Source organism: Vanessa tameamea, chromosome 20 (genome assembly GCF_037043105.1).
Source record: "Vanessa tameamea isolate UH-Manoa-2023 chromosome 20, ilVanTame1 primary haplotype, whole genome shotgun sequence".
Classification (NCBI taxonomy): domain Eukaryota; kingdom Metazoa; phylum Arthropoda; class Insecta; order Lepidoptera; family Nymphalidae; genus Vanessa; species Vanessa tameamea.
In genome coordinates this window covers 2077197-2090348 of record NC_087328.1, presented here as the reverse complement: position 1 = coordinate 2090348, position 13152 = coordinate 2077197, and the positions used below count along the sequence as shown (strand labels likewise).

The 13152-nt window shown below is 32.9% G+C and overlaps 1 protein-coding gene across 1 annotated transcript in view; it reads right to left on the bottom strand.

Moving 5' to 3' along the window:
* The window catches only part of LOC113403835 (hemicentin-1-like), a 101637-nt gene that overhangs the window by 49625 nt on the left and 38860 nt on the right, over nucleotides 1-13152 (bottom strand). The window contains exons 2-3 of the mRNA XM_026644452.2: nucleotides 999-1096; nucleotides 502-670 (exon numbers count right to left, since the gene is read on the bottom strand). Of these exons, the coding sequence (XP_026500237.2) occupies nucleotides 502-670; nucleotides 999-1065 (236 nt within the window). The 5' untranslated portion in view covers nucleotides 1066-1096. The remainder of the gene's footprint in view (nucleotides 1-501; nucleotides 671-998; nucleotides 1097-13152) is intronic.

Below are 13152 nucleotides of genomic sequence, written 5' to 3'. Positions count from 1 at the left end.
CAAAAGAGGTTTTGTATACAAATAAAACCTCGTTATTAAAGGTTTTTCAATGAGGTTTGACTTTATAGGTGAAAACTCATTGAGTCTCCTTCACGCCATTTGAAATGAAAATATTATTGTATTTATCAATTGTAGATAAATAAGGCGTATCTTCGGTAAGTCATTTCTATCTACAGGGAGTGTATTTGTTGGTTCCTGGAGAGTGGACTCGTTCTAGATTTTTTTTTAAATCTTGGTACACCCCAGGCTTCACCTGCGTTTTCGGACTTAGTCGTCTGGTGTCAGGAATAAAAAAAGTAGCCTCCCTTGGAGTTCAATCTTGCTTAATTTAATTGTGTTTTGCAACAGACATATATACAAAAATACTCGTAAAGATGGAGAAGGGAAACTTCAAATGTGAGATTTGTATTGACAAAGTTATTTAAATGTCATAGCCCTATCAAATCCATTGTCATTGAAGTAACAAAGTTTATATGTGTGTACACATGAAAACATACTTACTTGTCATGAAAGTGCTTATTGCTAGTGGCGTATGAGTCAAATATGTAATTCAACATCGGGGAATCCGCCTTGCCTCGTCTGACCGACACTCGACGAGGCGAAATTGGCACACTGAATACCGTCGGTGGCATTGTACTCGTCCCCAGATATGTTGAGTCAGAGGCCGGCGCTGAAACAACGGGAGGATTATGATATGAATATTAATGGTAACAGAAATCCGTTAAAATAGTTGTCGGTCATATGAGGGTTGGAAGATTGAATATAATAAGTCTTGAATAGTTTTAGACAGCTATCTTGAGTGTATAATTTGCCGATACAATTTTATTACTCCCTTTGGGATTCCTTTAGTGAAGTTATATGGCATTTGATCCATTTTATAATATATAGTATGGCATAAGTGTATCCAAAGTTATTTGAATGTGATATGTGAACCATCCATTAGATAATTTATGCAAAATATATAAAGAGTTTAAGCTAAATTGGAAGCTAACGCTCACTCGTTACGTGTAAGTGGGGGGCGACCGCCCTCGAGAGCAGCGCCATTAGCAGCACGATGAGGTGCATGCCGCTGCATCCTACCCGCTCAGCAGGCTATCTGCAACAAAAACGGTATATTTGACTACAATTTAAATATAGAACTCTGATTTAAATATTAGAATAAAAGAATATATTCTCCAAAAACAAATGAATTGTTTGTCAGAAACGTGTAACGTGCAGCCAAATGCGTTGAAATTATTCTCTTGTCGGATTGAAGTGATAATTTTTGTATTATAAATGTTGTATTCAAATTCTGCCTCGAAATTTCACTCATCATATCCAAAGGAGCTTTACTCCAAAAAGAGTTTGTCAAACTACTAACAATGATAACTAGTAGAGTGCTTATATATAGCTAGATGTATCCCGCGGATTTGCGTTTTAGGGGTTAATTGTCAGGTTTTAGTTTTAAGAAGTACCCTGTATGTCATCTCTTGACGTCCAACGTTGCTTCATATCAAATTTAATCAAATTCGATTCACTGATTTGGCCATGAGATTAACAGACAGACAGATGTATAGTTACTATCGCATTTATAATATTAATATAGATTTTTGTTTATGAATTACTGTTTGCAATAAAGAATGATAATTTTATTTCATAGATAATCGTATTATACTGTCTTCGACTGAACTTGGGTAAATAGTCCAAAGAACTATCATATTTTTTATCTATTCACCCTGTTCAGGATGAATATTCGAGCACGCATTGCCTAATATCCACCTTAGAATGGCTGCTTTAGAGTGCATAATCATAAAAGCCAAGAAAATTTTTGGTACTTCAAATTTTATGAACTCTAACACGACTATCGATGAAACAATAAAACAATTTTACAAATCAAATAATAAGAGATGATGATGATGTCGTCTTCACCAATTTCTGGCAATCTCAAGGGAGACCAGTCAACTACGCAGGAGATATTATAGTGCAAAAGTGTGTGAGCAAACACAGTCTTTGTTCCCTCAGTCTCAAAGCCAATCGGACGGCAAGTTCGACCCTACTGGAAAGACGCACTTCAGGCGCAGGACGAACGGCTTTCACGTGATTTCCGAGGTACGGGAGTGTATATACATCCGACTTCCAGACACCGGGCTGTTACTGGCTGGCTGGCTGTTCTATTCTTTCAATAGAAAACCCAATAACTTTTCATCGACCAAACTTGGGGTTTAAACCCTACTATACGGCCTATATGGAACAACACTGTAACAAAGTACTGGCAAAATGGCTGCGCGTACATTTTATTGTACCAAAAAAATGAGCTTCGAGGTGATTTTTTTTTATTGGTTTCTAAAAATAGTTACAATTTTTAAATATGCATTTAATATTTAAAAATTCCCTTCTCGATATGAACACAGCATATTGTGTAAATATCACTTGGTTTAAATAAAGAAAGTTACTTAGATTAGACATGCTATAAATAGTTCGTATCGATTATCGTAATTTTCTTTTTTTATCTACTCGCGCGACCTAGCTTCAGATAAGCCAACTTAAAATACTTACGTAATACGCTATATTTACTCTAAATATGTACTTGGATTTTATAATTTCTTTATTAAATTTCAATATTCATAAGATCTGATATTAAAATAAGTTTAAATAACTTCAGATTCTTGTTAAAGCATACGTGTAATGCATGTTAGCAAAGATCATTAACATATCAGAAGTCTATAGCAGCACTAAGAGACGTCTAAGTTTAAGACAAAACTTTTGAAACTGGATCTAGCTCTGTGGCTGAACACATTAGTGCTTCTCGATGTGACAGAGCTTTTAGTATTCCTTACTAATTAATATTATCAAACGATTTCATCAATTTAAATATATAATACAACCATAGCTTATTTATAGGAAAATTGGAAATATTTAAACTATCAATTGTTGATTAGAAAAAATAACAATGTTTAATTTAATATCGGAAATAACTGGTTTTTTTTAAAGCCAGTTTCAAAAAGCGCAAATTCTAACACTCAACAGCAACGCTTAGTATTATTGTGGTCCGGTTTGAAGGATGAGTGAGCTAGTGTAACAGGCATAACGAACATAAAATCTTGGTTATATATCTAATAATCCAATATCTCTATATATATCCAATGTATAACAAATTAGACGAAGACAACTCTGTGTTATTAAAAATAAACTTTAATATCAATAGTGTTCGTTTTTTTTTTAATTTAAATATCGCTATTCAACAATTTGTTACCAATTAATATTTATGCGTAATAAATAATATTCAATTTTTGATTAAATGACTCGACGCTGATAGTTTTGACAACTTAAATAAATTACTTAAAAAGCGTAGCTGGGCCTCTCCATATGAAAAGAATTATATTTGTAGTCCAATTAACAACAAAAATCTTCTTAATAAACTTTTTCACGATCAAAAAGTATTGTAGAGTTATAATTAATTTTCCCAAACCTAATAGTCTTAAAAAAATGTATCAACCATTGATATGGTTGGTTTGATGCAGTTGTATGTCGACACTACATTTATAAATTCCTTAAAATAATTAAATCCAAAATTATATTATTAAGTGTACATTATACGTCTATATATTAAATACAAAGGTCTTCTCCAGTTTTTAAGATAAATATTTGGATGTTTCCCTTTTAATAAGAATAATAAACCGAAATAATTAAAGAATTTCTGCGAAGGCGAAACATGAATCACTCAAGTTTTATGCGAAAATCTATGAAAAAAATTGATCTTATTTAGCCTTCTCTCGGATCAAGACAAAATATGTGATGATGAAGGATAGTTTGTGCAAACAAAATATTATTTAAAATCGGTAATAGGTCGCGTGATCTCTGTATTGAGCTAAAGGCATCATACTATGTTATGTTTTCTACTTTGTCACAGTGTTTGAATTGATATTAAAAAAAAACCGTACAGTGAGAAATCTATTCGCCAAATTAATTTAGAGTTGTTTTCTATTTTAGTTTAGTATTGTTCCAAATCATAACTAGTTGTATTAATATTCAGTGACCTATAGTTTCGAGTGAGATTACATTTGGAAATTGTTAGCACAAAAATAGTAGAAGATATACGCTGAGATGTATCATTAATGTGAATTAAAAATAGAACGGGGGATATGATACCACCCTGTGGAACACCTACGTTACAATTGACCAATCAGAATAATTCTGAACTCATATTCGCTGTCTACTACCATGAGGTGACAATGAAATCAGTTAAATGTAGAAGATAAATTTAAATTATTCAGAATAGCTAGTATTATGACAAATACAAAAGTATTAAAAGTAGTACAAAAATTTAATAATGTTCGAGCTGTTTCTAGCAGTTTGTCATAGCTATTTTGATATCATCAATGATTCAAATGAAAGCAGTAGCTACACTATAACCTATTTGGAAACATCGCTTAAGAATATTTAAATACATTTAAAAAAAGAACCACAAATACTGCTCAACAAAATCCATACTCAAACTCTATGGAAGTTAATCCACAATCTTTGTATAAAAAAAAATAGAATCATTGGACCAGAAATGTTGAAATATTTTTTGGCAAACATTAGTAAAATGAAATATTTTATTTAGATATCGTCAAAAGCTAGTGAAAACTAGTCTAGAGATATTATTCTCAGCTTCAAACTGAGTGGTAGCCAATTTATTGCATCACACTATTTTGTAAGATTAAACTGTTAAAAGATTATATACTATACATACATATTATATAGAGTTTAGCCGCCGAGATGGCCCATTGGTTAGAACGCGTGCATCTTAGCCGACGATTGCGGGTTCAAACCCAGGCAAGCACCACTGAATTTTCATGTCCTGCATTTGTATTTGTATAATTCATCTCGTGCTCGGCGGTGAAGGAAACATCGTGAGGAAACTTGCATGTGTCCAATTTCAACGAAATTCTGCCACATGTGTATTCCACCAACCAGCATTGGAGCAGCGTGGTGGAATATGCTCCAAACCTTCTCCTCAAGGAGAGGAGGTCTTAGCCCAGCAGTGGGAAATCTACAGGCTGTTAATAAAGACTTTAACTGTGTTTGTTTTTATTGATAATTAATGATTTTATTTAAGCTTTATGAAGTTATATTTTTTGTGATGAGCTACCTGCTGGTAAGCGCTGGCAACTGCCCACGGCTGTTTGTACTGTAAGACAAACAACTAGCGACCCGCCCGGCTTCGTACGGATGCAATGCTGATACTAAATATATTACAGTTTGTCTTTATACACAACGTTCACAGTTTTTCAGTCATTAGGTAATACAAACCGCTATGTCCCTGCGTTTTAAATCTCTAATTTCTTCGAATATATTTTTTAAATTACATGCCATAAAGAGCCATATTGATCTATATTAAATGCACAATGTATTTAAGGTATTTTATTGGATAAGGATTAATGCTGTATTGGTTAAAATCGCTTCGAAAATAAGTCAATATATCTCGTAAAAAGTAAAGGATTAAAATGGTTGTTGTGGGCTACCCCTAAGAGGTATACATATACCATTGCGGACTTTTTTGAAGACCTTTTTAAGTTGTACAATATTGTACAACATTATTTTCATCTATTTCGTTGGGTTCAGCCAGCGTTTGCGATGTAAGCGCAAAAAAGGAGTTTATTTACTAAATCACTTTAGAAACGCCTAAAATGATTAGTGTTTCTCTACTATATTGTGCAAGTATTATACATATAAACCTTCTTGAATTAATCTATGAATTAAAAGAAACCGCATTAAAATATTAAACATCAAAGCATACACAGTGACAGACAGACAGCGGTAAGCGACTGTGACTACTACTGTAGTATGTAATCAAGCCCTATCACCAAGTTTAACTGAGTTGCATAATAGATTTTTTATTTATAACGTTCAATAAATACATTTTGATACTTTCTTTCTTTTATAAAAACTAAAATGACAAATTAATTACAAAGTTTTCAAACTATTCCTTCCCTGCCTTTTAACTCGCCGTGTTACAGTTTCGTTCAAATATACCTAATATTACTTTTAAACTTTGCGAGCACAAGCGAAATATCTATTTTAATATTTTCCATACGAGAATATTATGGCTTTTTCAGTTTTAAATTTTTGCCACGTGTCGGATGATTTTATTGTTTTTTCTAAGCTAAGGAATGAAATTATTCCGCTGCAATAATTTGTGTTAGGAAATTAAAAATAACCTTAAATTATTTTGTTTAATACTTAAAATATTATATAATTTGAAATAATAGTACTATTATTTTTTAATTCAATCTATTTATCTGATAACCTCTTAACTCTTCAGTTTATTACCAATTCAAATTAACGCGTTTGAATTCAATAAAAAAGCGTGACTTTATTATTATTTTACACATAATTCTAAAATAAAAGTAGCCTAAGTTACTTCTTATTACATCAGCAATCTGCCAGTGAAAGTCCCGTCAAAATCGGTCCAGCCGTTCCAGAGATTAGCCGGAACAAACAGACAGACAGACAGACAAAAATCGTAAAAAATGTTATTTAGGTATATGTACCGTGTATACATACATGTGCATTTAGTAAAACGCGGTTATTTTAATATTACAAACAGACATTCTTATTTTATTACATGTTTAGATAAATAATTATTGACGACCTCCGTGGTCGAGTAGTGTGTACACCGGTTTTCATGACTACGCCACTAAAAGGCCCCAGGTTCGAGTCTCGGCCGAGTCGATATAGAAAAAGTTCATTAGTTTTCTATGTTGTCTTGGGTCTGGGTGTTTGTGGTACCGTCGTTACTTTTGATTTTCCATAACACAAGTGTATGTGATGTCCAATGTAAAAAATAAAAATAAATAATTATACAAGTATCAATTATGCTCGAAATTCGAGAGGTGCTCTGCTGAACCACGAATGAAGCTCTATATGGAATGGGCAATAAATGTGTCATATTAACACGATCCCGCAGTCTCTCTAATCTTTGCTGAAATCGAAAAACGCACTGATTTTAGTGGGTAGGAATATCACTTAAAAATATCCCCGAGGGAGGCTAACCTTTCTGAAGATTAAACTGGTTGGCAAAAAATATTATGACACTTATTTTCAGTAACAATACAAGACAATACAGAACCTACGTTATATACGACTATTTTATATTGATAGCGCGTCGTGTGAGCATGCAATGTTTAATCACTGAATACTATGGTCTATCTATCTATATCTATCTATATATATACGGTCTTACTACTTAAATGCAAAGTGCTACTGATTGTATTTCTAAAGCCTTGTTCATTAGATTTGTTAAAGTAGCATAAACTCACCAGCTTTTAATAGTATAATAGATGGATAGAGGTTCCATTTCTGATGGCCTTTGACGAATTAAGTTCTTCAGCACGTTGAGTGAGCAAACGATAGAACCGATTAAGCGTCAATAGCGCAATGGTTTACGGGCCGCCTAGCGATGTAAAAAGTCGCAGGATCAATCCTGACCCCTTGGGCTATTGTCGTACCCACTCCTGACACATGTGATAAGATTAAAAGGAGGGGTAAATAGGAATATTAGTAATTCCTTATTTAATTTGGGGCATTGCTAGTATTCTTTAAAAAAAAATAATTGACAGGGAACCAATCCACCATTAAAGCATTACCAAGAAGTTGTAATTATTAACGTTAAGATTTTATATTTTACTAGCAGCAAATATTAAAGTCAAAATAAGTTAGGTGCTGAGTGCAAAGTTTTTAAGTGTAATGTAAATACTTCAGAACGAAACGGTTCTGACGCTCTTTTGGAGCCTGTCTGCTTAATCACTTATTAAGTCTTTCAAAAAATCTTTTATATTAAAAAAAAACAATAATAGAGAAATTAATATAAAATATGTTTGAAAGAATTCATAATGGAAATGGGTTAGGGCGTTAAGTTCAATATATTCACAAAATGGCTATAGACAGCAAGATCGCTTGGCGCAAAATTCCTATGAGTCATTAAAATATTTTTATGTCACTATACTATAACGACTATTATAGTCAGATTCTTAAACGTCAAAACGTCCTAGAAAATAAGCCAAGAAACACATAACTAATGTTCTAGATTTTTCACGTTTATTTATTATACTTACTGCACTAAAGTATCACCGATTTTTAGCGTTGTCGTACGACCGAATTTGTAGCCGCAGCATAACGAGTAAGCTGTAGAGTTCGCAGCAAAAGGTATTGTACGATATCATACATTATAGCAATTATAAGTAATACAATTATATAAATAATAAATATAAAAAAAATCTGCGGACGTCAGAGGTCCGGTATCCTTGCTCAGAAAGCCCAGTGTAGGTGACCGCCCACTTTAAAACTGCTGGAGCAGTCTAGAGCTCTGGTGATATGGTACCATGGATTTGGTCTAGATCGCAATCTTTTAATAACGGTCTTTGAAGCCGGAATAAGACAGGAAAGATGAAAGCGGTCCCGTGACTCCTTTGATTTGTGTCGATGTCAACTATCGCAGTCCTTAAGAAGGAAAAAAGTGGTTAGTTTTATCAACGCAGGTCACCTGACATGAAGTTATACAGTTGACAGTTTTAAGTTATAAATAGTTCAAACGTATATGTTTTTTTTTTTCAGAATAAATTCAACTATTCTAAAACGAAGTGTTGAGTTGCTTTATTTTTAAATATACTGCTTATCTAATACTATCATCGTATATATTTTTGTACCGACTTTACAATCAGCTAAAATTAAAAAAAATGTATTATGGGTTTGTCTTTTCAGATTTTCTAACTCTGATCAGAATCACAATCAGCGATCCCAAAAACACTAAGTACACGTACGATTTAAAAAAAAAATTATCTATAAAAAAAATCCCACTCAAAAGCTTTTAATATAGTTTATTATTTCCAAATAAAATTGCAATAGGTTACAAGTGCTAAAATTTTATTATATTCCAATAAATACATTCTGTTTAATTTCAATACTTGAATTAAAATCATCATTAATCACGAACAAAGCAAAATTATTACAATTGGCAACATCATGTAATCGCTACAATACTTTTTTTTTTGTATTGAAAAATAATTTCGTATGACAAAGGCTTTGAATATACGTAATGACGCTATTGTTCTGCGTTTCAATTTACGTACAAAAATGTAACATACTATTGATATACTTTTATACTATTTCTTTAAAAATAGTTTTTATATATTTTTTAATTATGAAAAATATGGGATTGTGTATTAAAGAAACGATTTTATTAAATAATAAATAAATCACTCGATTATTGAAATTTTGTCGCAAGTTTCAGTGTTTTCATTTTTGACACTCGATTGGCGGGAAGTTTTGAAAATTTTGCGTTTTTAAAAAAAATTATTCATTTTTTTTAATTTTTCTCCATTAAATTACCATTACAATAGTATACAAACTATTTTGATTTCGTGAACTAACAAGAGTATAATAATAAAAACATTAGCCGATTATTATTTTTTTATTCTTAAGCACTCTGCTGCTTTAGGAAGCTGACTGAAATAATAATGTTACTCCGCATCATGGTACCCACGACATTTAATACAAAGAAGCAAAATAATAACAGTAAAAAAATATATTAGTATTTAAGGAAAATATAAAGTACCTAAATGATATCGCAAATAACAGACACTCAAATTAAGTTAAATATGACTCGCGTAATTAGAAGTGAAACATATACCTGCTATATTTTTTACTCAACAATATTTTCCATTTTCCTCGGAAAGACATTAGGGTCCGTTCCCATTATTATCAACGACGGCGAAAAATTGTGAGGTTAATAAAATTATTATATAACATAAGATGAGCAAATTGGCCACTTGATGGTAAGTGGTCAGCATCCCAAAGGCATTGGCGCCGTAAGAGATATTCATAATTGCTTACAAAACCATTGCACTGCCAACCTTGGGAACTAAGATGTTATGACCCTTGAGCCTGTAGTTATACTCACATCATCATTAAAACCGGAATATAACAGTAGTGAGAATTGCTGTTTGGCGGTAGAATATGTATTGAGTGGATGGTACTTACCCAGAGAGGCTTGCAGAAAGACCTCATAAGTAAGCAGCTACTTAGAAAACTTTAAACAGCACCTTTTTCCTTTATGTAATATTATAACTATTAATTATGTTTCAAATTATTGTTATAATTTAAATGGAAAGCGACCCCCAGTTTCTTAATTCAGATTCTAGCGAAAGAACCTTAGCAGCTACCGTCTCATTATTCACATACGTCATAATATAATTACTAATATTGTGTATAGTGTATTAAAATCAATGAAAATTTTAATCTCTCGCAGGGTCAATATAATCTTATACATTATAACACGCCTTATTTATAAATACTTTTTGAACTCGATCCTTGAATATACTCTCTGGTATACCTAAAATTGTCTTATTACTATTAATATCCACAGATATATAATAAATATAAATATAAATATCGGACAAAATCACATACATTACTCTGATCCCAATGTAAGTAGCTAAAGCACTTGTGTTATGGAAATCAGAAGTAACGACGGTACCACAAACACCCAGACCCAAGACAACATAGAAAACTAATGAACTTTTTCTACATCGACTCGGCCGGGGTTCGAACCCGGGACCTCGGAGTGGTGTACCCATGAAAACCGGTGTACACACTACTCGACCACGGAGGTCGTCAAAATGTAACTAATGATTAATGCGAACGAGTCTTTAGTGAATTCGTAAGGGTGTGATACGCTGTAATTATATAATTTACGAAGTCTATTTCATCGCGGCATTACTTGTGTAATTGTGACACTCGGCCTGGGATCGTGCAGCAAAAGGGCGCGGTGGAAAATGCTATTAGGCTAATGTGTTATTTGTAAGTCGAATTCGAAGATGTGTAGGCTGGGATTGTTAAGCGTACGATTGTATGCTATTTCATAATATAAATGTATTTTTTATTTATCTTGGAACGTGTATCATACGTTTACGTGTGTGTGTCTATTATTTACTAAATACAATCAATATCTATACATACATACATACATACGTAATATAATAAAATCGGAGTGTCTGTTTGTAATATTAAAATAACTGCTTTTTTCTAAATATATGTATTCACGGTACATTTACTAAAATAACATATTTTAAAATGTATGGTGTTTGTTTGTCTGTCCGTTTGTTCCGGATAATCTCTGAAACGGCTGGACCGATTTTGACGGGACTTTCACTGGCACACAGCTGATGAAATATGAAGTAACGTAGGCTACAACAATGACTTTTTTGTTAAATTCAAACGCGAACGAAGTCGCGGGCAGTCAGTTGCAAATATAAACTGTGACTTAAATATGTATATACAGATCAAAATTAAAAAGAGCTACTTCACAAATCATGATTGCTTGAAAGAGTGGCAGGAATGCTATTAGAATTTTCTCGTTGAATCACGATTCTAATTCTCTGGGGGGGATTGAAGCAATCCTCATATCATCAACAAGGTTGGAAATAAAACGGAGTGTAGTATGTTTTATTATTTTTGGCACCGTTACTTCAAGAGCTTCAAGAGCAAGGTATATATGTGTCTATGTAAAACACTACTATAAATGGAATGTTTGTAGTGTGATGTATTTCATTTGAAAAATAGATGACTAAATTTCTTATATATGCATATAAAAGCGAAATACGACTCATTGATTAAATACGAAATCTCAGAAACTACAACACCTAAAAACTTGAAATTTGGCAGGTAGGTTCCTCATAGTGGGCGTAGAGATCCGTTAAGAGAATGTATTTTACGAAACTCCACTCACGGTGACAAAACGGGGGTTGGAAGATTGCGTTTTATAAATTTCGCGCGGGTCGAGCCGCGGGTTCAGCTAGTCTTTAAAATGTCAATCCAAAATAACCTATAAGAACCTTCTTGAATAAAATATAGGTATATTGATTTAGATTTTAAATAAAAATAATGTCCTTAATTTAAGTACGATTACCTCTTAACTAAACATTAGTGATTTCCATATTTTGTCCAACACAAATACGAGCCTGATCATTCGCTGTTTCTTATAATTTGTACTACATGGAAAAGTTTTGGCAGACTTAGGCAGGTGTAGCAAATCACAGAGCGAAGTAAAGTAGCCTAAGCACTGGAGGCAAGAGGAACCGCTAACCGCTAACCTTCGAACTGTGGACACTTGCTCTCACTCTGCTAGGTTTTGCTTCGAGCGTTCAAACGATGTGCAATGCTTTCGTTTTTACATTCTGAGCTTCAATTGTTTTTTTTTTTTATCTAAGAAGCATAAAATTGGTAATCGCACGATTTATTTTATTTTATTGTATAGATAGCTGATGTATAGTGGTCACCAATGCCGAAATCCATTGGCGCTGTAAGAAATATAAACCATTCCTTAGATCTCCAATGCGCCACCACCCTGGGGAGGCTCACTCGACCTTCAAACCTGAACACAAGTAAGTATTGCTGCTTGGCGGTAGAATATATGATGAGTAGGTGGTACCTACAGAGACGGGTACGGTGCACAAAACCCTACTACAGGCTAATAAACGACACAGGGAAAAATATGTGTGTTCTAATATTAGCACCAATAATGCCTGTATTTTATTATTTGAGCGATATCAATATTCCTGACCAAAGAGGGTCAAACCTTTATGTCATACTTTTCAGCGATATATGTATGTATCAACTCGGTATTGTATATAAACAAGTTATAACATATAGTATTTTCATTCAATGTGCTCGTATATAGTTCAAAACTCGCTTGCACTGAAACCGCAACTTGTTCTAATTTGTGGCACGTTCTGTAATTTAACGAATTTGTTGAGTACCGCTAGTTCGCCTCTATATAATTTAAATCACTTATATTCGAAACGATTCACTTCGTCAATTACAAAGCAACAAGTATAAAAGCAGATTGAATTTCCAAATATTGACTAGAGTTTAAGCGGAGAATTTGTAAATTACCAATAACTGTGTTAATATTTTTCGTTAGTTTAGAACATGAACTTACAGAGAGTTGAGCCAAGTGCTCTAATAAATAAACAATCTGTTTAGAAATATTCAGGTAGAAAGTAATGAAAAAATCTTTTAATTTGTGTGAGATAAACGTTTACGTACGTACGAACAAAAGTTAAAGTGACAATTAATTAAACCTCCTTAAAAATATATTAAAAAAAAAATCATAGCCTTATTAATGTATTT